The following is a 23,116-nucleotide window of genomic DNA, read 5'->3' on the forward strand; positions in this document are numbered from 1 at the left end:
GAGAATACCTGACAAACTTAAAAAAAAAGCATTTCTTTACTTTCAAGTTACTTTTCTCTATCAAGGCATAGATTCCAGAAGACTAGCTGTTTGACCTATAAAAGCCCAGTTCTGAAACTGCAAAATATTCTAATTGCCTTGCTTCAAGAATAAGAAATGGATATGCTGAAACCGATCATAAATCTGAACTTATTTTTAATTTTGCACATGAATGAATGTTGAGTGACTGGTTGTTGAAGAACATCCCTTCCAAACAGCTATTTTCACAGGAATTTAGTGTTGAAATTTTTGTAAACTAATGACAATGTCATCTCAATGCCCTTTTACCAGGATAAGACCATACCAACTTCCTCAAAAGTGGTCTCATCCAGATTTTTTTTTATATTTTTTGGGGGGGGGCCGGGTCACAGACTTAGTCTGTGTAATATGTAAAACACTGAATATTTTTAAAATTGCTGATCTAAACAGGACTTTTCCTAAAACTGAGGCTAAGGATGACCTCATTTGAACCTGATTGGACCAAGATGCATGGCTGCAAGGCAGGCCTCGCACATGACTTGTTCAAAGACCTTGAGGGAGGCACTGTAAGACAGAGTAAGTAAAGTTTACAAAGTGTAAGAATCAAGGATAAGGCCAAGAATTCTCATCTTCTGGGTTCCAAGACACCAGAGGAAAGACTGACATTCCAGAATCCTCAAGACTAAACAACTTGGGGAGAACAATTCATGACATCAATAATCAGGCCACTCCCACCCGGAAGGAGGCCCGCTAGTGAGAAGCACTTTGCCAGCAGAACATCATCGTTTAATTCCTTGACTGCAGTTCCAGCTCCTACTAAGAGTGTCCAGAAGACTGTGAGAGCTGAAGGAGTTTGCAAATTCCCTGTTACCTTAATACATTATTTTTCCTTTTTCTGTTTTTATCTGTTATTCTTATTAGTTGGCAGATGACCCAGACAATTCAGATTTTTTATTTTTAGGATGTGGAAATGAAAAGTGTAGCTGTGTGCATGCATGTGTGTGAGAGCACCCATAACACCGAAGCAAGGAAGGCATCTGAAAGAAAAGTGCCTCAGATAGACAGTCCTAAATATTGTCTCATGAAAATTACCCATTAGAGTATATTCTATGTCTCGAAGTCTTAAGGGATTTGAGATTGTCATCCGTCATTTCTGGTCAAAGTTGACTACTTGTCCAATGTCTCTTGTTCTGTAGCAGTCTGTATTTTTATAATGTGTCTCATTTTTGGGAGTGGGAGGGGAAGGGGGTAAAGGTTAGCCACCACACAAGACTGAATTTTAAGGAGGAAAAGTTTGATAACTGGATCTGAGGTTGTACCCCAGATGTTAGACAATAATTCAGTTTCAATATTGAGATACCTAACCATTCAAATGAGAGAACTGATGGACTTTTGTCAAACTCTTTAGTTGTGACTTCTAACCAAATGGTATAGCCACCTCCTTAGAATGTATAAGGATTGGTTATATTTTGTATTAATCTGATGATTTAACTAAATTGATTATTTAATTCAATGCACCATTGAGATTAACTTGTTGTTTTATTGATTTTACAGTTTTATTTTTTAATAGTTTTAATATAATTTATAAAAAGATACTGAGTCACATTTCTGTCAGTAAGCAACATGAGTCCAGTACCTCTGAGGATCTGGGTGGATAACCAGCAGGTCAACAGAAAAGCCTGTGGTCCTCACATAATGCCAACAACTCTCATTGCAAGTGAAGGTCTGCTGTACCTTGAAGGAAGAAACTTTACCAACAGCTCTTGAAAGTCAACTTTCTCCTCCTTTTTACACTTGGTGTTTCGGACTCGAGCAGACCGTCTTTTTGCAGTTTCACCACTATCTTCTGTGATTCTCCTCCGCTTCACCCCTTTCTTGGATTTATCACTAACAGTTGTGTCACCTAGAAAACAGAATCAAACGTTTTCAAAAAACTCAAATTGCCAAATAACACACAATGGATAATGTTGCTTAGTATCACGGTGATTTATGAAATATATTTTAAATTTACTTTATTCTATGGCAACATCAAGAACCCAGTTCTGTTCCTACTGAAGACAATGGCAAAATTCCTTTTAACTTAAAGGAGAACAGAATCATTTAAACAGCAGTTTGGTTAGTGACCAGGTTTCAAAGCTTATATTTGATGTTGGCCTTGTAGCCCCTTAAACAGAACCATATTTATCACTGATCAAACTACAGTTAGGCCTAAGTCATGTTTTGTTTCACAGAACAGTTACCATAAAAAAATAGCAAATATCAGATACGAAGAGTCACAGTAGTAACTTGAGTCAAGGCAGATAGGGAACCCTACACTGTATTTCTACAGGACCAAACATGATGGGGAATCTGGGGACTGCCCTGACAACAACAAGCATTATGATTTTACTATTTTTACACAAATCTACTCATTCTATTACAATGTGCAAAAATGACTGCATCTCTTCATTAAGAAATGCATAGCTCACATTCTAATTTTTCTTCTTTTAATTTGAATACAAAGTAAATTAAGTTTGATACTCATGACATTTTGTATGCATGTAAATTCTGGGTCAGAACTAAGAAGCAGACTGCTTGAAAACTTGATTTTTTTTTTAAATATACTTTCTTTTAATCTTCTAAGTTTCAGCACAATTTTGTGGTTTTTAAGGAAAACATAGGACTCTGGCTAGAGCTCTAACACCTGTAAATTCCTATACACATCAACCAAAGACTGGTAGCCTTGTGAACAATAGCGATAGATAGATAGGATAGATAGATATACACACACACACCTTCCTACACAGTATATACCTTAGAACATCTGAGAATATGAATATCATCTTGCAAACAAATAAGTACATATGAAGGCAGAGAATTAAACAGGCCAAGCAGCTGATCTTATTTAATAGTAATAATATTTTTTTCTTTATGGCTCCTTCCATCTGACAGCCTCAAGACGCTTTACAAATATTAAGAGATTAAGCCACATATCACCCAGGCATTATTATCCTTATATTACAGATGGGGAAACTGAGGCATGAGACAGCAGCACAGTCAAGAATAGAAGGGATTAAATACTACAGTGATGAGTGCTATAGAAAATCAGTTATGGATAGAACTCAGAGCTAATCATTATCCAGTACCTCCTAGATCATTTAGACAGCTTTCTCTTTTTTAAAGTTATTGTTTTACAGATTATCACAGCTTTATATGACTGAACTTTTCTTTTTCTGACTTGGAATATACGTACTTTGAAAATGCATTGGATCAGCTAGAAGACAGTTTAGAAAACACTCATTTCTAAAGACAACAGACATTTTCCAGTCTCGTTTATGTCTGCAAAGACAACAGTGTCATCTGGAATTGTAGACTAAAGTACCTTGCTCACCTATAGGCATTACTGGTTCCAGTAAATTCTCACTATGACCGGAAAAATTGGGTGTCATTGGAGTGTAAGTTAATACTGGGTCACTCATTGTAACCACTGGATTAGTGCTGACAGGATTGGGCTGGATAACACTGACAGGAGTAGAGGTAGGAGAAAGAATCAAGTGCTGGACTGGGTCTTGGTACTCTGAGAGGTCAATTCTCTTCCCCAGGCTAGGTCGAGGAGGCTCACATGTTGTCAGGTGATGATACATAGCAAGTAAACTTTCTCCTAGACACTTCCACCTGCATGTAAAAACACAATCACAACACAACCTTATTAACACTTATTTTATCCATTTATTCATTAGCTTTTGCCACATAACCTTCTATATTACAGTTAAAAAACCCCTTGCTGCAGGATGTAGGAATTACAATGAAGATGTTCTTCTACAGAAGGTTAGAATTACCGAGGGTACCAAAAGCGATTTTATCAGTGTAAGAGGAATAGATTCCTCATGGAGTCAAAATCTGTCATGCAGCTAGAAAAGCTGGAGAATATGATTTTTGGCACCCTGTCCCCTAAAGATTTCAGTTCAGCAGCAAATGTCTCATGGGTCTTGCTTCCTATTTGGAACATACTGTTGAACCAAAGAGCAGGATTAACATTATCACAGTCATTAATTCTCCTGTTCCTAACAATGGCTTTAAGTATAATAGACAGGAAATGGAGCTCACGATATGCTTCACCCCAAGAGAAACCACTCATTGCAGAGGAAATTGCTGCACCTCAAAAACAAAAACATTAACCCAGTTTAATATGAATTTTCAGGTCTAGCATTATACTCAATGGGTAAGGGCAAGATTTTGTCAGCCTTTTATACAATTAGTAGTAACTTGCTCTGAAATTGGACTACTTGCAGAGAAAACTATTCAGTGCAAATAAGGGTGGCAGAAACAGGCCCTAAATAAGATCACAGAAGTCTCTAACACATGTATTTAAAACACATAATATATTCTAACAGAATTCCTAGACTATCCAAATGCACAATAGAACATTTTTGTAGAATAGTAATTAGTTTATAAATCCCCATTATCCAAATGGTAAAAATATTAAAAACATAAATTAAAAAAAGCTTTAAATTTCAGATGCAAACCAATCAATGCAGGAAAATTTCAAAATTTTCTGTTGTGAAGATATCCTGAATTTAGCTATTTGTTCCTAGTTCACACCACAATTTTGTTTCAGCATGTTTTAATTGGTATGTATCAACTTTAATCTGGAAACATGAACAGAGCCACACTCCTTACAGATTACTGAAACTTAAAAAAAATAAATACATGTAATGACGAAAAATACATGCTGAAGAGATTCCAATGAACTATGGCCATGACTTTCCGAAACAGAAACAGTGATGACTTACGTGAAAAAGGGAATTGGCTGGACAAGCTTAAGATCTGGTTCTCTCTCTCGCACCATTAGAGCCTGCCTCCTTCTACGTAGCTCCAATGCTTCATCTATGATTGCTCTTGTTTCAGCTGCACTCACATTCACATCATGGATCGACATGTCACTGAGAGGTGGTGAGAAAGGAAGACAACATAGGTAGTTTTATTTTTTTAATATCAAAGAGATTAATTTAAGATTCTCCTCTAATGTAGGGTACAAAAACAGTAATCACATATAAAAGCACATATACATTTGTTCACAGTTCATTCTAAAATTAGATGGTTCAAGGCAGATTCTCCTCTTTCACTTTCTAAAAAGTAGGAAATGAATAGGAAAGCAGTGAGATAGATTACAGCAATGCTATTGTTATGGCTGAGAAGCTCCTTTTGTTCCAGGGTCCCATTTTGAGCAACTCAAAGTTTCAGCAAAAATAACATCTAGGGTTGAAAATTCTCTTGCATGTTTTCAGTCCAGAAGTGAATTTTTTGAGAGTTTGAAAAATATCTATTCCATTGTTTTTGAGATATCAGACTGTGGGGGAAAAATGATCATTAAATGCTTTGCTGAATTTATGTGCTTAAAGCTTTGCTAAATCATGGCCTAAGTAACTAACCAAACAGAAGTCTACGTCACAGGCCCTTATTTTCTATATCTAGCCCAAATCAAAAACAAGATCATCCTTCCTCTAAGATTCGCTAGCTCCTTCCTTGCAAGCTATAAAGCCATCCCTACACTAAACTTCTACCTTAGGATGCATCAGGAGCCCAAATAGGTCTGGCAGCCTTTCTGCTCTTTCCCAGTACACACACTCCACCTTAACTACCTAGGATTATTTGAGTCTGTAACGGTATGTCCACAAAAAAATAACTTTCAAATCAAGTTTCACATGTTCAGATGCTGAGCACTCAAGAGTTTGCTATGCTCTAAAAAATGAAATTTTAAAATGACTCTCTCAGGATACTATAGAAAGCCAGTAATACACATCTGCGTCCCTTCAGATGATCTCCCACACTTCATGTTTCAAAATTTGCAGGCTATGTAGAGTACAGTGCTGATAAAGTGAAAAACTCTATTTGCATATCTGACCAAAGAATCAATAGATGTGCACCAAGACTCACATTCCACTTTAATTCATCTACATAGCACACACATATTAAGGCAATGATGTTATCCACATGCGCAGGAATATAAAATATTACAGATGCACAATGGGACTGAGTTACAGTTGAATTAAAATCCTAATTTTCAATTTCTTGAGTTTTGTTGATGGACAGAGTGTTAGATGGGGAGTCAGGAGACCTGGCTCCGCTACTGATCTGCTGGTGATTTTGGGTAAATCACTTCAATTCTCTGTGTCACTGTTTCTCCCACCTTTGAGATTATAAAATCTTCAAGGAAGGGGGAAGTCTCCAACTATAGGTTTGTACAATGCCTAGCACAACGTGACCCCAAACTTCGTTGGGGCTTCTAGGCATTATCATAATATAAACAATAAATAAATAAAAAATAACAAATCTCAACCATAATGTTTCAATAACAGTTTTCAGAAATAAATAATCCAAATGCTCACATAATCTTACAGGATTCTTGCATCTCAGATACGACAGAAGCTTACAAAACTAATAACCATATACAATTCTCACTGAAGTCAATGCAAGTCTTTACATTGACTTCAGGGACAGCTAGAGCTGGTCCCAAGTCAAATGCCATGGAAAGGTGGTAATTAAGAAGTGATTTCAATTAGGAAAGTAAATCCTGAAAAGAACAGACGGGGAGGTGGATGTACATGTTTCAATTATAGTTATATATAAAAGCAAAACACAATAATGGGAATTTTAAAAAGTCTGGGAATTAAAATAATTTTGGAACACTACAAAGAAAAGTTAGAATTTTCTTCTTGCAACAAGTAATTAACGTGGAAAATAGTGCCTAACACAGCAATAAGGTTTATTCAGAAGACAAAAACTACATGGTACAATTATATTAGTTTAAAGTGTTGGACCTCACTAGGCTTTCTGAACTACTCCTATCCTAAAATTCTAATGTAAGAACTATAGGATGACTAAGAATGAGATTCACCATTTGAGGAACATCCTTAATGAGTCTTTCCTGAGGCAAGGTTGCTCGTCAAAAATCTTCTCCTTCAATACCAGTCCTTTGCTGTATTGGCAGTCTTTCTCCAGAGCTTTGCAGATAAAATACAAACATGCTAATAGAAGAAACAGAAATAAGAATTATGGGCAATTTGACACTTTGGATCATTCAAAAGTTCCCACTTCTGGGATAAATATAAACTACTAACAAGATTGTTAAAATCTTCAACTGGACATGAAACATTTCGACAATTATTGATTTGTAATTCTCTCTGCAAATGGTTAAACACATAGATATACAAATAAAATAACTTACCTGGGCATCCTAATCATAACCCCACATTCTCAAGTTTTAGCCCCTAAAAACAAATCTACAACTTTGCTAAACAGCTTAACAAAGTCATTTATCAGGTTTCGGTTTCAAACCCCGTATCTCTGAAAAACAGGAATCCTTCAGTGTTTTTACACCATTCCTCAGCATTTATCATGATCACTGCATTACAAATTGCATTACAGCAGGAAAGGCCATATCCTGCATTCTTTACTCACCGGAGTAATCCCATTAACTCCATTAAGACTATTCTCATGAGGAAGGACTACGGGATCAGACCCTACATCTCTAATTTACCTTGGAGTCACCTATTAACCTTAACTTGTATTGGTTCATCTACCACATAAAACCTGAATTTGAAAGTTGAGAGCCAGTTATATCAACTGCTGCATAATTAACCATGACTATGAACTATATTGTAGTTTTATACTCAAATCCTGGAGGTAACTTGCTAGCAATGACAACAAAGACAAAGAACATGCATGAGAGTGAGAGAGGTCTACAGGGAAGCTTCTTGCATGCACTCTGATGTATAATAGATCACAGCTCCAGATGATACTTCCACTCTAAATCCTACAGATATTTTTTAAGTATTGTGGGGCAGAGGAGAATAGATTATTACCCAAAGAATTAAATGTCCTTCCGCATAGAGACAAATATCTTCCCATCAGAAAAAAAAGTATGGATTAAAAAAGAACTTAATTGAAATGTTTGCTGTTTCACCCTTTTATCTGATCAAGCAGAGTTTAAGAGTGCCATTCATAACTTCAGACTGGTGCAGGGCCATATCTCTCTTGCTGCATGAGGCAGAGGGGATAGAAGACGTGGATATCCTGTCCTTATGGACTAAAATTGCAGAAGAGAGGGGAATTAATGCTACATCTTCCAACTTTCGAGACCACAGAGAAATTTCCTCAGAAACAGCATGTAGTTGGTACTCCACAGGTTTTTTGGAGTTGTGTGACCTTCTGGAGGGAAGCATGTCTAAGGATAGCTGCTCTCCACGGCATCATCCTTTGCTAAAATTCCAGAAGAAATTAATGGTGACTTTATCAGCTGGAACTTTTGCACAAACCCATTCCACCTTATCTTCCCATTAGGTGGGTAGAGCAGTAAGGTGCAGCTCCTAAGGAAGCTGTGCTGCTGGGAAAAAAGGGAGTGGCCCAGGAAGTAGTATGGATCCCTGGTCCTCTGTGGAATTTCCTCACAGATCTTCAGACATTTACACAGGTGCTGGGCCTCATCCCCTGCTCCCTTTGTGGCCACAGAAACCCTGTCTACTGACAAGGTATCTCAGAAACTCCACAAGCTACAACACGAACTTCCTTACATGTATTTTTCCATGGAGTGCATTACCTGGTCCTTAATAGTTAAATTACTACCACACACTGATCAATATTTACAATGGAACCAGCTTAGAGAGTATCCTGTTGTACTGTAGTTCTATTTATAGAGGAGGGAAAACACTGTGCTGCAGAGCAAATATTTTCTTCTCCTCAGTTTAACTAGTTCAGCTCAATGACTAGCTCATACAAGGGTAAGAAACCAGTTGGGAGTTGAAAAACCAGTAAAGGCTTGTTTTCCTCTTCCACTCTATGAATAAAACTTAGGTGTGAGAGAATGAGATCTCCTGTTTCTAAAATCTTAAAGGACCTAGAGACCATAGATAATCAGTTCAAGTCACTAACTGCAGATAATACTTCCTTTGTTTAATAAATCAGCTGGTTTTAAATGCAAAACATTTTTGATAAAAATGTTTTTTTATGTATACAACATATTTAAGATTATTTTATTTAACAAACAATTTAAATGCTGTTTTTGTGAATTTTTAATTGAATCCAGACTCATGAATCCAACCAGGGATACTGAATTCAAAAAATTCCTCCCCCCAAAGGATCTTGCTTATAGTCCACCTCAAACATTTCCTACAGAAAAGCAAATCCTTCGGGGGACCAGGGGCAAAACACATTTCAACTCAATATCCATGGTTGGAACTTTTGTTTCCTTGCCCCTCATCTGTGTGTTCTGTTTGGGATCCCTTGTAACATAAAATGATATAAACTTAATTTTATTTCCATTATTTAAAAAAGTCATAGGAATTCTAAAAGAGAAAAGAACTAAATAAAAATAATGAGCACAATGATGGTTTTCAATAAATAAAAACAGCAGATATGGATTTTTCCTGTAATTAAAAACTGTTACAAATCACTGTACTTTACCTTGAAAAACTTACACATTACAGTCTTATAATTTCAATACATTGCTTGTTTAAGATATTGTTTGAAAGACTGCATCACTGTACTGTTCTGATCATATTGATTTTTACTTGAATTGCACATTTTAAGAAAAATTATACAAAAACTAACTCTACCTACTTGTATAGTCACTGAGCGTGTACAAGACTGTGATGAGGTTATCTAAACAAGGCCAGTGATCAGGATTACATCTGAGTCCTTCTTCGAAAGCATGTCGTGCCAGTGGCATACGGATTAGCCTTATTGCAACACGACCAATTTTATACCACAGGTTGACATCAGTAGAGTCTAACATTACAGCCTAGAAAACAAAAATATCACACCATATACACATGTCAACACATGCATGTGTGTGTCTGTACACATTGCCTAATATAGTTTGTATTTGCTAGAGTTGAGGTTTATGATGGAACACTATTGTTCTTTGGGACTGAAATGGTGAGCAAGTAATACCATATTTATTATCTAAACATACACACAATACATGCAAATTTGGGCTGTCGATTAATCAAAATTAACTCATGCATTTAGCTCAAAAATTATTTGTGATTAGTCGAAGTTTTAATTGTGCTGTTAAACAACAGAATACCAATTGAAATTGCTTAAATATTTTTGGATGTTTTTCTACATTTTCAAATATATTGATTTCTATTACAACACAGAATAAAAAGTATACACTGCTCAATTTATATTATTCTTATTACAAGTATTTGCACTGTAAAAATGATAAAAGAAACAGGCTTTTTCAATTCACCTCATACAAGTACTGTAGTGCACTCTCTTTACTGTGAAAGTGCAACTTAAAAATGTCAAATATTTTGTTACATAACTGCACTCAAGAACAAAACAATGCAAAACTTTAGAGCCTACAAGTCCATTCAGTTCTACTTCTTGTACAGTCAGTCGCTAAGACAAACAAGTTTGCTTGCATTTATGGGAGATAATGCTGCCCGCTTCTTATTTGTAATGTCACCTGAAAATGAAAACAGGCATTTGCATGGCACTTTTGTAGCCAGCACTGCAAGGTATTTACGTGTCAGATATGCTGAACATTCGTATGCCCCTTCATGCTTCGACCACCATTCCAGAGGACATGCTTCCATGCTGACGACGCTCATTAAAAAAAATAATGCGTTAATTAAATTTGTGACTGAACTCACTGGGGGAGAATTTTATGTCCCCTGCTGTTTTACCTGCGTTCTGCCTTATATATTCATGTTATAGTAGTCTTAGATGATAACCCATCATCACATGTTCATTTTAAGAATACTTTCACTGCAGATTTGACAAAACTCAAAGAAGGTACCAATGTGAAATTTCTAAAGATAGCTACAGCACTCTTCTCCAGGTTTAAGAATCTACAGTGCCTTCCAAAATTTGACAGGGAAGAGGTATGGAGCCTGCTTTCAGAAGTCTTAAAAGAGCAACACTCGGATGCGAAAACTACAGAACCCAAACCACCAAAAAAGAAAATAAATCTTCTGCTGGTGGCATCTGACTCAGAAGATGAAAATGAACATGCATCTGTCTGCACTGCTTTGGATTGTTATCGAGCAGAACCTGTCATCAGCATGGACACATGTCCTCTGGAATGGTGGTTGAAGCATGAAGGGACATATGAATCTTTAGCACATCTGCAATGTAAATATCTTGTGACACCGACTACAACAGTGCCATGAGAACGTCCGTTCTCACTTTCAGGTGACATTATGAACAAGAAGCGGACAGCATTATCTCCTGCAAATGTAAACAAACTTGTTTGTCTGATAATTGGCCAAACAAGAAATAGGACTGAGTGGACTTGTAGGCTCTGCAGTTTTCCATTGCTTTATTTTTGAATGCAGTTATTTTTTTGTACTTAATTCTATATTTGTAAGTTCAACTTTCATGACAAAGAGATTGCACTACAGTACTTGTATTAGGTGAATTGAAAAATACTATTTTTTTGTTTTTTACAGTGCAAATATTTGTAATCAGAAATAAATATAAATTTAGCACTCTACACTTTGTATTTTGTATTGTAACTGAAATCTATATATTTGAAAATGTAGAAAACATCCAAAAATATTTAAATAAATGATATTCTATTATTGTTTAATCGCACGCTTAATCTTTTTAATCGCTTGACAGCCCTAATGCAAATCATTTATACCAAATATGGTGAGGGTCTTTCACATCTACTTCAGCAAGACTAGTAAATATTGAGACTCTCATATTGTACTCAGACTGTACTGTACCTCTAAGTAGAACTCCATGGCTGTCTCCAGGTCATCTCGCTGTGCTGCCAATTGCGCTAGATTTTTATAGGTGGAATATTTTAACATCAAGCCTGGATGTTTTAAGCCTTCTTTCTCATCACCAGAGAGAACTGCCTGAAAATGGTAAACAAAACAAATGTACCCTTGACATCAGGAATTAGACTAGTGATAAACAGCAGCAAATAACCAGCCAACTGACAACCAACATTACATTTTTGAGTCATCCATGGCCAAGACACAATGGAATGGCACAAAATGCAGTAAAAATGTGGCTAAATTTCACTGACCTCTCGCAGAAGACGAATCTCAAGCAGCTCATGGTAAGCTTTGGCAGACTCTTCAAATCGGTCATGTTTCTGAAGGTCCAAAGCTTTGTGATACAGAGCAAAAGCTTCTGCCTCCTGTGGGTCAAAGTAACAAAATTAACAACATAATCATCACAACTCTTATGCAGAAGTAACACTTAAATAAGAGAAGATTTATATAATGGATTTTCTCTACTGATTTTTCTGTTAACTTTTTATTTAACAGTCTTCAGAAATAAAAGAATAAAATACTAGAACAACCAAGAGAATCCTTGCAATAAAATTAGAGATTTTAAGAAAATATGTGGAAGTCAAAAGCAATTTGCCGGGGAGGGTGTTTAATACAGCCTTAAAACAATGTGCATACCATGGCCATTATTCAGGAAAGCATTTCTGTCAATCCCTATTCAGGAAAGCACTCATGCACATACTTAACTTTAAGCACATACTTAAGTCCCTTTGGGCTTCAATGGAATAAGTATATTTCTTCATTAATATGAACAATAAAGCACCCTCTCTGAATAGGTAGGCTTTCCTGAATTGGGTCCAATAGTTGTAACCAGGCTAAGCGCAGTTATTATTATTAGGATTCTATCACCTTTGCAGTTTGTAAAATATTTTTTGTGAATCTAGTTATAAAACCATACTAAAAGCTACCTGTCAAAGTGGTTAGTATTCAGCATAGTTTTACAATAGAAAAAACCCAGTCTACACTGGTCAGGAAAGTTAATTGAGTTGTTGCTAGTAACGACTCTACTTAAATATGGCAGCTGCTAGAATGGTTTCATAAACAGTATGAACAAGGCCTAAGTGAAGCTGTAAAATCTAAGGTTTCAACAATAAATACATGTTCTTTTCTTTTAAATATTTCTATCTGATAAATATGATGATTTATCAATAATGTTAGCTAAATAATTCATTGATCCTACAATGAGTTCCATGTGGGAAGCCTCCTGCATCTGCACAGTATTTATTATATGACAGGAGCCTAAGAACTGAGACAGGCACTCCAATCGCCATGAGGAGTTAGTCATTAAAGTAACTTTGGAGGAGAAGGGGAAGCAAAGGCCATCTCTCAGCTACAGAAAAATAAATGTATTTCTTCAGTTTATTAAAATGCAACTAGAGATGTCCATCCAGTGCTCTAGGTGCCTATCTCATAATTAAAAATCACAACATAAAAAAGGGCTGCCCATAAACATTAGAGAGACAAGGTGGGTGAGGTAATATTTTTTTACTGGACTAACATCTGTTGGTGAAAGAGAGAAGCTTTGAAGCTTACACAGAGCTCTTCTTCATAGCTACACCACCACTGCAAACAATGCCCATAAATATGTCCCCCTCAGCTGACACCCTCCTCAACAGGCAAAACAAAGAGGAGCGGAAAAGGATGGGGTGCGCAGCATGCTCAGGTGGTTAACAAACCTGGACTCTGGTAGACCAAGGAAAGGGAGTTCCAAAATCAAGGATCTCTCAAAGAGAATGCCCTGCCAGCAGTACCATCTCATTTATATTGAGAGAGCTACATGAGCAGTTCCATTGCTCTCAATTCTGATAGCATATCAGAGACATGCCACCCTGGAGGTCCTCTATTTTAATCTCTAACCTACCTGGAGGCCAAATTTAGACTGGATCTCTCTCCTACCTTTCCCCATGTCATTGGTACCTACATGTATCACAACCCTCGACTCCTCTCCAACACTGCATATAAGTCTTTCTAGATGTCTGGAGAGGAAGGAAGATTGACAGCTGCCATCAACAAGATCTTTGGTCTATAAACAATTAGAGAAGTGGTTTAAGCTGCTAGTTCTGCTAACCAAGATGCCTGTGGTTCCCGCTGTCCCCAGTTTTCTCCTTTTGATTTTCACCAAGGTCAATAAGGTTCTGTCTACTGAAGCCTAGATCATTCTTGAAACATTGGAATTGATCAGCTGCAGTATTGAAAAGTTATCACATTACATCCAAACAGAAAAAAGCCACCAAGTTGAGTGTATGGCCTTGCAAGATCAATTAAAAATACACACTCTTTATGTTTTCTCTTGCAATAATCTGTACCCATGAGACATTCTTAGTAAATCAGGAGAGTATTATACAGAAACAAACTGTGCTCAGACTAGTTGTCTATAATTAAATGAATTATAATTATATTTCTGAATGAGATATAATCAGCCAGATAAATCAGCACCTTGAACTTGGCCTCCGTAGATTATCTTTGCTTAGTTTACCTAATTAACATGACTGGAATGATTCACAAAGCTGAGACACTGAGATCATTCCTATCAAAATGTCTTCAGTTTGTATCGTAAAGTAGAGTCAGGCAACTTATCTCTTTCAACAGCTAATATTTCTTCATCTCTTCAGTAAGCAGACAGGAAACTCAGCTCCTAAACTAATGCAGCCTACTCACAAATAAGCCACACAGATGCACTGTACCCCATTTCAGTAGAGTCATGGTATGCTAAGGGCTGAGTTTAGGAGATGAGAATATTAATGTAGCTCTTCCCCCTAGAACCAAAAATTACGAGAGAACAGACCCAATGTTGGGAGATTAGAACATATCAGAAGAGATTCAATGCCAATTTTCCACATTATTAAAATTGTTTTACTTACTTGAGCCTCCTTTGTCTGTGTTTTGTGACTTTTGAAGGTACCTTCGTGCTCATCCTCAATTGTGGAGCTGGCATTCAATGCTGCAATTCGGATCTAAGAATGAGAATCAAGAAACAGTTACGTACATGAAATTCATATCTGGCTCAGTTCCTCATCTCACTCTTGCCACCAGAATTTTTATCATTTCTCTCTCTAGTTGAAAATCTCACAATAAAACCCAGGTTAGCACTGCAAATGTAAGAAATTATTACTACTTCAGTATATAATGGTTACTTTATCAACCACTAACTGCAGAATATGACAAGCAAGACAAAGGAAGCTCCTTTAATGGCAGGGGAGGACATTTAAACCATCCCTAGGAATCATGGAGCCAGTAGACATATGGACATATGGATTACAGTGACGCTCCTTAATTTACCAATCACTACAAGCATAATTACTGAAAATGCAATGTTCTAGTTGTGCCAATTAACACTCCACAGAGAGCGGCTAAGTCTTGGGATAAGGAAATATGGAAAATTATTTTTGGTTTCTCACATCAAACACATGAAAGGATTCAAGCAACATGTGGCACCGAGAATTCGCTGCTCTCTCAGAGAACCATACCACCAAGATGTCTGATAAGCAGCTTGTGCTGGACTGCTACCTTACCATTTTCAGAAAGATTCTCCCACTAGAGTCAGGTGGAGGGCCAGTCACATAGGTCTGAAGAGCAAACAGGGATTGCAATTATATTTACTATAAATGGAAAACATTTATTATTAAAAACATATAATCATTATTTAACAATTTAATTGGAAATTTTTACAAGCATCATAGCACCTTACAATATAAACAAGAATTGACAATAACAATCTTAAACACAATTGTAAATAAAGTTCTAAAATAATTAAGATGAAAGGAAATTCAATTGTTCCTTATTTTCTTTTTGCTTTTAAGACTTTAAACACTAGAAAAAAAATGAATATTTGCAATGCACTTATAACTATGGTACATTAGTCAGCTGGAGATTTATGTGTACTGTAACAGTAGTATTAAATATAATCCCTACGTTAGATATGATATTCTTGAGAACATCCAAAAACATTACATTAAATGAATGTTAAGGCTGCCACATTAATCACTTAAACATCAGATTTCAGAGTAGCAGCCGTGTTAGTCTGTATTCGCAAAAAGAAAAGGAGTACTTGTGGCACCTTAGCGACTAACCAATTTATTTGAGCATAAGCTTTCGTGAGCTACAGCTCACTTCATCGGATGCATACTGATGAAGTGAGCTGTAGCTCACGAAAGCTTATGCTCAAATAAATTGGTTAGTCTCTAAGGTGCCACAAGTCCTCCTTTAAATGTCAGACAATGACGAAGATAAAGTTGCCTGTGTAGCCTCAATTCTGCCTCCTTGCGGTGCATTGCTATAGTCTACCTGCACCATCGCATCATTTTTTAAAATTATGGAAAAAGCCCTCTTCTCAGAGCAGGGCTGACTTCCTGCCCCTGTATCAGCAGCACAAGGCCAGAATCCCTGTTCACAGATGCATTTCTGGGGCTAGAACCCAATGCCCTTCCCACAACGAGAGTCTGTGGAACAAGACAGAAATCAAGGAAAAAGTTGTCCTGGTGCTGAGTGTCAGAGGAGGCAGCCATCATGGCTTGTTTCAGAGCACATCCAATTGACCTACTATTCAAAGCAAGCTGGCAAGCCCTCTACACTAGCGCTCCCAGCTACTGTTGCTAACTTTTATGAAGCTGAACTAGTGCAAGTATCAGTGGAGCACTTTTTTTTTTTTTAAAACGTTCCCTATACAGAGTGTAGGTGGGTCAATGACAACACAGTGTCTCTGTCATCTCTCTTGCAAAGGCAGGACTTTAGAGCTGCATACCCATAGAGGTCCATGAAGTAAATATCTGGCAACAAAAAGAAGCTAAACTTCCATGATAAAAACTTCTCCATTTTGAAAGGAGGGAGGTTAATATCCCTAGCAATTTTAACATTGATAGAAAATTTGAAAACTGGTATTCACATTTAAAACCAGTTATTTTTCATTTAAATTAAACCTATAATTTTCATTCTATTAATTTCTTGAAGTATGATGCAAGTAATGGCAAAAGAACGTGAAAGGAATTTGTACATGTTTTATTTTAAATGTTCACTGCCATGAGACAAATCCCTCACATCAGCAGACATACAAAAAAATGACATGTGCACAGCAGGCTAAAAACAGTCTTTTATATTGTAGACCATATTAATAGCAAGGTAACTCCAGAATTAACCACAGCAGGAAGCAGTGGGAGTGCTGAACTATGAGCTGAATGAATTCAATATCACTGATGAGCGCTTTCACGTGTAAAGAAACCTCCTTCCTTAGAGGTTTTTAAGGTCAGGCTTGACAAAGCCCTGGCTGGGATGATTTAACTGGGAATTGGTCCTGCTTCGAGCAGGGGGTTGGACTAGATGACCTTCTGGGGTCCCTTCCAACCCTGATATTCTATGATTCTATGTTTTTACTTTAATTTAACTCATTCAGAAGTGATCACATTTTGTTGGTTCACACACACTGATTTTCCCTCCTCAATTAAAACTTCTATCACTTGCATCCAAATTACACAGAAAATTGCACAATAATATAAAGTATTTTACGTCTTCAAAGCATTTCATAAACATTAGTTAACAAAGCTTCAAAATCCCTGCAAGACATGCACGTATTTTCCCCATTTTATAAATGGAGGAAACAGAGGCCTGATTTTCAGAAGTTACAGAACTAGAGCTGGGCAAAATTTTCAGTCTGAAACTTTTTGTCTCTAAATTTCCTTTATTTTTACTTTTAAAAATTCAAAAACATTTTAAAATGCTCAAAACAAAATGTTTTGATTATGTCAAAACAAAATATTTTGTTTTACCCAAAAAAGTTGTTTTTTAAAAATTTGTTAAAAAATAAATTAAATGTTCATTTTTGGTCTGACCCTAAACAATTTTTTTTTAAATTTTTTTAAATTGCCAATGAAACCAAAAGTCCAATTTTTACCTAGATCTATACTGAACATCCATGACTCCAAATTAAATTATCACCAGCTCTAAAAAACATTGGGCTCCATGGCCCTATTTCAGTGAGATACTTAAAGTTAGGTAAGTATTTAAGTTTACTTGAGCTTAAGTTTAAATACATACTTAAGAATCTGGCTAAATCAGGGTCATGGTGACTTGCTCAAGGTCACACAGCAAGTCATTGATAGATAGGTTGACCACACATCCCATTTTGGATGGGACAGTTCCCTTTTTAACTCCTATCCCAGATGTCCTGACTTTTTTGGCAAAACTAGGCATTTGTCCCATCTGCTCTTGTCAACTGCTCATCAGAGGGCATGAGCAAACAAACAGGACAAATGCCCAGTTTTAACAAAAAAGTGGAGCATGCCCCCGAGGGAATGTTTGGTGGGCAAGCGACAACAGGGCTTGGGCCAGCCCCATGCGCGGGGCAGGGACCCTCAGGCCAGCCTCACGTGGTATCCTAGTTTCCCTTTGGGAAATATGGTCACCCTATTGGTAGACACAGGATTAGAACTCAGTAGCTTGGCTGATATTGCACTAGAGACTAGACCAGGAGTCCCCAACCTTTCTGTGGGAAAAGCGGCAGTGGCAAGAAGCATCGCCGCCGAAACACGGCAACGCTTCTCGGTGGCATTTCGGCAGGCGGTTCTCTGGCGGCTGTGCTCAGCAGCGACATTTCGGTGGTAGAGTGTCCTGCGGGCGCACACAACTGCCCCGGCGGGCGCCATTGCACCCACGGGCACCGCGTTGGTGACCCCTGGACTAGACCAACCAAAGCGAAAGAAAAATATGTGGATGGCAACAATTTTAATTCTACATTTTGCTCAAATAGAAACTTTTAAAGAAGAGTCAAGTTACTTTTAGCTCTAGTACAGTCAAATGGTGACAGAAGGAGAGAAATACAGTAAAATAGAAAGCAGAGTTTTTGTACTGGCATAACTATGTCAGTTAGGGGTGTGATTTTTTACTGGTACAATTCCTAATACGGACACAGTTATTTTATAGCAGAATAATACTCTACGGGAATAAACTATACCAGTATAAGCATTTTAACGCTAGTATAACTGTATCCATAGAAAGTGGCTTGTACCACTTTAGCTATACCAGTATACCTAATATACCAGTACAATTAAAGCAAATTTTATGTGCAAGACAAAGTCTTAGGCACCTGCAAACTTTATGTCTAGACAGAGACACTCAATAGAATAGTGCTACTTTAAGCCTTCCAACTTAAAAATCATATACAGGTACTGCAAAAATAAATTTACTTGTTTCACACAGCTCCTTAGATTATTAAAACCAAAATAATTTTCTAATTCTAATTTACTTAACTATTTTTATGCTCCATTTTCATTTTGCATTGTTCTTGTGAGTTTCACGGTAGGTTCTCATTGCAGTTATGTTTAGGTGTCAAATGCTATAAGGGAATATTTGTTTAAAATCAGCAGTTTTCAGTGACTTTTTAAAAAAAGTTGTAAAAGTGTTTCTACTAGATTTAGAAAAGTTCATTCTTCCAAAACTAGTTTTTGACCACATGCTAAAGGGATCGTTTTCACGGTCTATCGTGTACACAGTGCCGCTTCCCAGAGCACGGGTGTGAGGGAATGACTGGAGAGGAAGAGGTAGATGCATAAATGAAGATGGGTAGGTCTTTATCAAGGGGAGGGGGAAGATCTGCTACAGTTCCTGAAAAGAGCTCAGCGTCCAAGTGTTTGAGAAACCCTGTTGTAAACGGTGCAAGAACCCGGCAGAATCGCCACAGGAGGCTCCATCCAGCCATAGGCCTGTGAGAGGCAACTGCAGACAGAGGGGCGGAACGGGGCCCCCCCGTGGAAACTGGGACGTCGGTGGGTTCTGGAACTAGAGGGCTCCCCAATTATCCGGGGAACTTTAACGTAAGCAAGGCTTGTCCCACGGAGATCGCTCCCCCAAGGCACCTCCTCCCCGCACAATGCCGATCCCCCATCCGGGCGGGGACAGGACTGCACCCCCGCTCTCCATACAGGTGCCCGGCAGCACTGGGCCCTCCGCTCCCTCAGCAGAGGCGCCAGGTACCAGCCCGCACTCCCCCACACGGGCACCGGCCCCGCCGCTTCCCCGAGAGAGCTCCCCACGCCCCAGCCCGGTGTGCAGCCCGGGCCGGCTGGGTAAGCGGCGGGCAGAGCGGCCCGCCTAAGACGGGGAGAGGGGGTTGACGCGCCGCTGAGGGGAGTCCGTTCTACAGGGAAGGGGGGAGCCTCACCTGCAGTCTCCACGGCAACCTCCTCCCAGGCCCCTGGAGCCCAGCAGGCCAATACAACGGCCGCTCATTGGCTGAACTGCGGCTCCCTAGCCAGCCAATAGAGATGCTGGATACAGCGTGCCCGGCTGCCTTCGGAGTGGGCGGGGCTGAGGGGGGCTGCGGAGCAGCTTCCCACAGTGACGCCCCCACTCCGGGGGCTGTGCCTCCCACATCCGCCCCGCCCCTTCCGGGACCCCCGGGTGCCGTCACGGGACCCCGTTGTCGGAGACTGCCATGATGCCGTCACCGCGGCACGTCGTTGCCGTCACGGCCTTAGCGCGCGCCGACCCCTTGCCCCGTGTTTTCCCTCCATTGGCCCTCGGGAGCCAACGTCCCGTGACTCGTCCTGCCCGCTCTCTCGTGACGTCGGGGTGCGTCCCTCCCTCTCTCACCGTGTCCCTGTCAGCCCGTCCCGCGCGTGCACGGGGCCGTCACGCAGCCCAGCGCCGCCGCCGCCGCCGCCCGGCCTCGGGGCTCGACCAGTGACTGACCAGAGCCGGCGCGGCTGGAGCTCCTGTCACCGCGCGCCTAATCACCGAATCGGTCCAGGTGCTGTGTCACTGGCTCTCTCCAGAGCGCGCCACGTCCCCCTGCACCGTCCTCACCCCCCGGCCTGGAGCATCCACACGTCAGCTTGAGGGCACTGCCCGAGGGGTTGGACATCGCCACTGCTTTACATCAGGCACGGTTGAGTGCTTTCGTGAACCAGGGCCCTGGTGCTGCTTGCGGTATGTGGCTGGCCCTCCTTCACTGTCTCCTTTCCTAGCTTTTCTTCCTGCTGCCTTCTGTTTTCTGCCAGTGCCCATCAGCTTCCTGTACTTGAGACCTGTTTCATTTTTATATCCCATCTCTGGGATTTTACTGCTCATGCATTCAACTACTGCCTTTTCTCTGACAGATCTGGAATAGCGGGGTGTTTTAAGTCAAGTTTCAGCTGCATTCAGAGAGCTTGTATGGAGGAAGCTTTTGTAGATGACTTATATTGTTTTCTAGTTTATATTGTTGAAATCTAAGGGAATCATATCAGTCTGCAGCCATACCACCTTGTACTACAAGGAAATCTCCAACCCTAAGTGATATGAAGAATAGTTCCCCTTGTGTAGAATGTACACATATTTATCTCAAAATCTTTGACTCCAGGCTTAAGAAAGCAGACTGTCCCCCCCCACCAGCTATTGTATAAACTGATAATTGGGGATGGGATATTCATACACCTTAAAGCAATCTCCCCACATGGTTGTTCTTTTAACTCAAAAGTTATTATTTAATATTTATATCCTAATATTGTCCAAAGGTCTTCGACAGGATCAGGCCCCTTGTGCTGGTTAAATACATACACAGTCCTTGTCCCAAAGACTTGAGAATCTCAGAATTTATCTTGGAGCCCTTAAATCAGTCTGTTTAAGATTTTGGACATGCAAACATGTCAGTACAGAGATTTTGAGCCGTCCAATAAAGATCACTAACCCTTAGAAACAGCAGCCAAATTATTTGACGTTCAAGGCTTGAAATATTTAGAAACTGTAAAAAGATCTCTTGCTGGGTGATGTTGGGGATCAGATGTCTGGCAGGCAGTGTACAAGAAAAGCTGGACAATTTGGAGGAACAGAAGTTTAAATAATTCCTATTGAGAACTATGCAGTTGATACATTTGCTTTTCTTAGACCTAGAGTAACAGATCTAAGCAACTGGGCTGTTACATTGTAAACAAATGCTTACAGCTTCCTTTGGTTTCTCTTTACTGTACTATGCAGGGTTGTATACTTATTTCAGTTTGTGGATTTAAGGGGCCTGCATAACCTCCCTATGCCAGTTTCCTCCTCAAGCCCAAAAACATTGAGCTGTATCTCACGAAAGCTTATGCTCAAATAAATTTGTTAGTCTCTTAAGGTGCCACAGGTACTCCTTTTCTTTTTGCGGATACAGACTAACACAGCTACTACTCTGAAACGGAGCTAAATGGCTGTTTCCCTAGCCAACATGATCATAGAGAACATTCAGCACTAGCAGTTTGTGGAGTAGGAGAGCCTACAGTGATTTATAGTACCAACTCATAACAGTTGCTTTGATCCCACTCCACCCCCTGCATTTGCCAGAGCCAAATAAATGGTAAGAGGGCCCTGGCTGAGAAAAACCAATCTGTCCCTGCCCTTCACTCACTTTGGTTTAATATTTTAACTGCTATCTTACAAAAGATGCAAAGTCCATGAGCAACGAAGCCCTCAGAAAGTTCCCTGCCCCAACTTACTTTATGATTTTGCATTAGTACAGATGTTTTGTCACTAATATAATGTCACAGACATACTGGGAGTGTGAAAGAGATGGTCAACATTGCACAGAAAGTCTGTGACTGGAGAAACCAAAGTAATGGTAGTTCAGGTGCTTGTCTGAACTTATTGAGACTCCCGCCAACACCCAAGACTTTCTTCCCACAAACCTACCACTCCTCTAAATATGCCCTGCTCCCCCTTTATCCGTTGTCTTCTAGGGGCAGGAAGCCCTCTCTCCCACAATCCCCTCCAGCAGTTGGAACAAGCTCAGAAGTCATTCTCTTGTGCTATCTTCGCATGGCAACCTCCTTCCCAAGCTTTCCCCACTTTTAATTCCTCCAGACAGTATCTATCCCCTTTCCACTCCTTTGTGTATCTCTACACCCCAGGGCAATGGAGTGAAACTGCTGCTGAGAGCTGGAGGGTGTGTGGAGGCTGCCTCTTCTTCTTGTGCCTGCTCTTTTATAGCAATGAGACACGCAAAGCCAGGAAGCAGCTAACGGGAGAAGCAACGAAGGAGAAACAGCCTCTAAAAGCAACTAGTGGTAGGAAGCCAGAAGGCGAGCTGGGACATAGGGCAAAAAACAGGATTGTCCTAAGGGAAGTCAAAACTTGCCATCTCCGAGAAGGGAAGTACTTTACAAACCAAAATTAAAGCTACATTTCTGTAATGCTAACATTGAGGTTACTGGGTTTTCTCAGATTGTCACAAAGGGTTCACCTCCACTTTTTTTGAGCCACTCATAGGGACATGGGCAGTACTGTCCCCCTACCTGGAGAGAGGGTAGTAATAGGATCAGCTAAGCTTTAAGTTATGAAGGGTTCCTAGTTTTCCCTAGTAAACTTCCCCA

General features: G+C 39.4%; 1 protein-coding gene across 5 annotated transcripts in view; it reads right to left on the reverse strand.

Moving 5' to 3' along the window:
• CABIN1 (calcineurin binding protein 1) overlaps window positions 1-20,190 on the reverse strand; it is a 211,117-nt gene extending 190,927 nt beyond the window's left edge. For 2 of the 5 annotated variants that reach the window (XM_074972749.1, XM_074972748.1), the window contains exons 1-11: window positions 19,957-20,190; window positions 19,047-19,131; window positions 15,320-15,373; window positions 14,669-14,761; window positions 12,041-12,154; window positions 11,733-11,867; window positions 9,616-9,796; window positions 6,896-7,025; window positions 4,791-4,940; window positions 3,389-3,672; window positions 1,753-1,921 (exon numbers count right to left, since the gene is read on the reverse strand). In XM_074972749.1, coding sequence (XP_074828850.1) covers window positions 1,753-1,921; window positions 3,389-3,672; window positions 4,791-4,940; window positions 6,896-7,025; window positions 9,616-9,796; window positions 11,733-11,867; window positions 12,041-12,154; window positions 14,669-14,761; window positions 15,320-15,322 — 1,259 coding nt within the window. In that variant the 5' untranslated portion in view covers window positions 15,323-15,373; window positions 19,047-19,131; window positions 19,957-20,190. The remainder of the gene's footprint in view (window positions 1-1,752; window positions 1,922-3,388; window positions 3,673-4,790; window positions 4,941-6,895; window positions 7,026-9,615; window positions 9,797-11,732; window positions 11,868-12,040; window positions 12,155-14,668; window positions 14,762-15,319; window positions 15,374-19,046; window positions 19,132-19,956) is intronic. The other 3 variants (XM_074972751.1, XM_074972750.1, XM_074972753.1) reach the window with 2 other exon arrangements.
• Between the last annotated feature and the right edge of the window lie 2,926 nt (window positions 20,191-23,116).

The sequence above is a fragment of the Natator depressus genome, chromosome 15, assembly GCF_965152275.1.
Source record: "Natator depressus isolate rNatDep1 chromosome 15, rNatDep2.hap1, whole genome shotgun sequence".
In the NCBI taxonomy this organism is placed as follows: Eukaryota; Metazoa; Chordata; order Testudines; family Cheloniidae; genus Natator; species Natator depressus.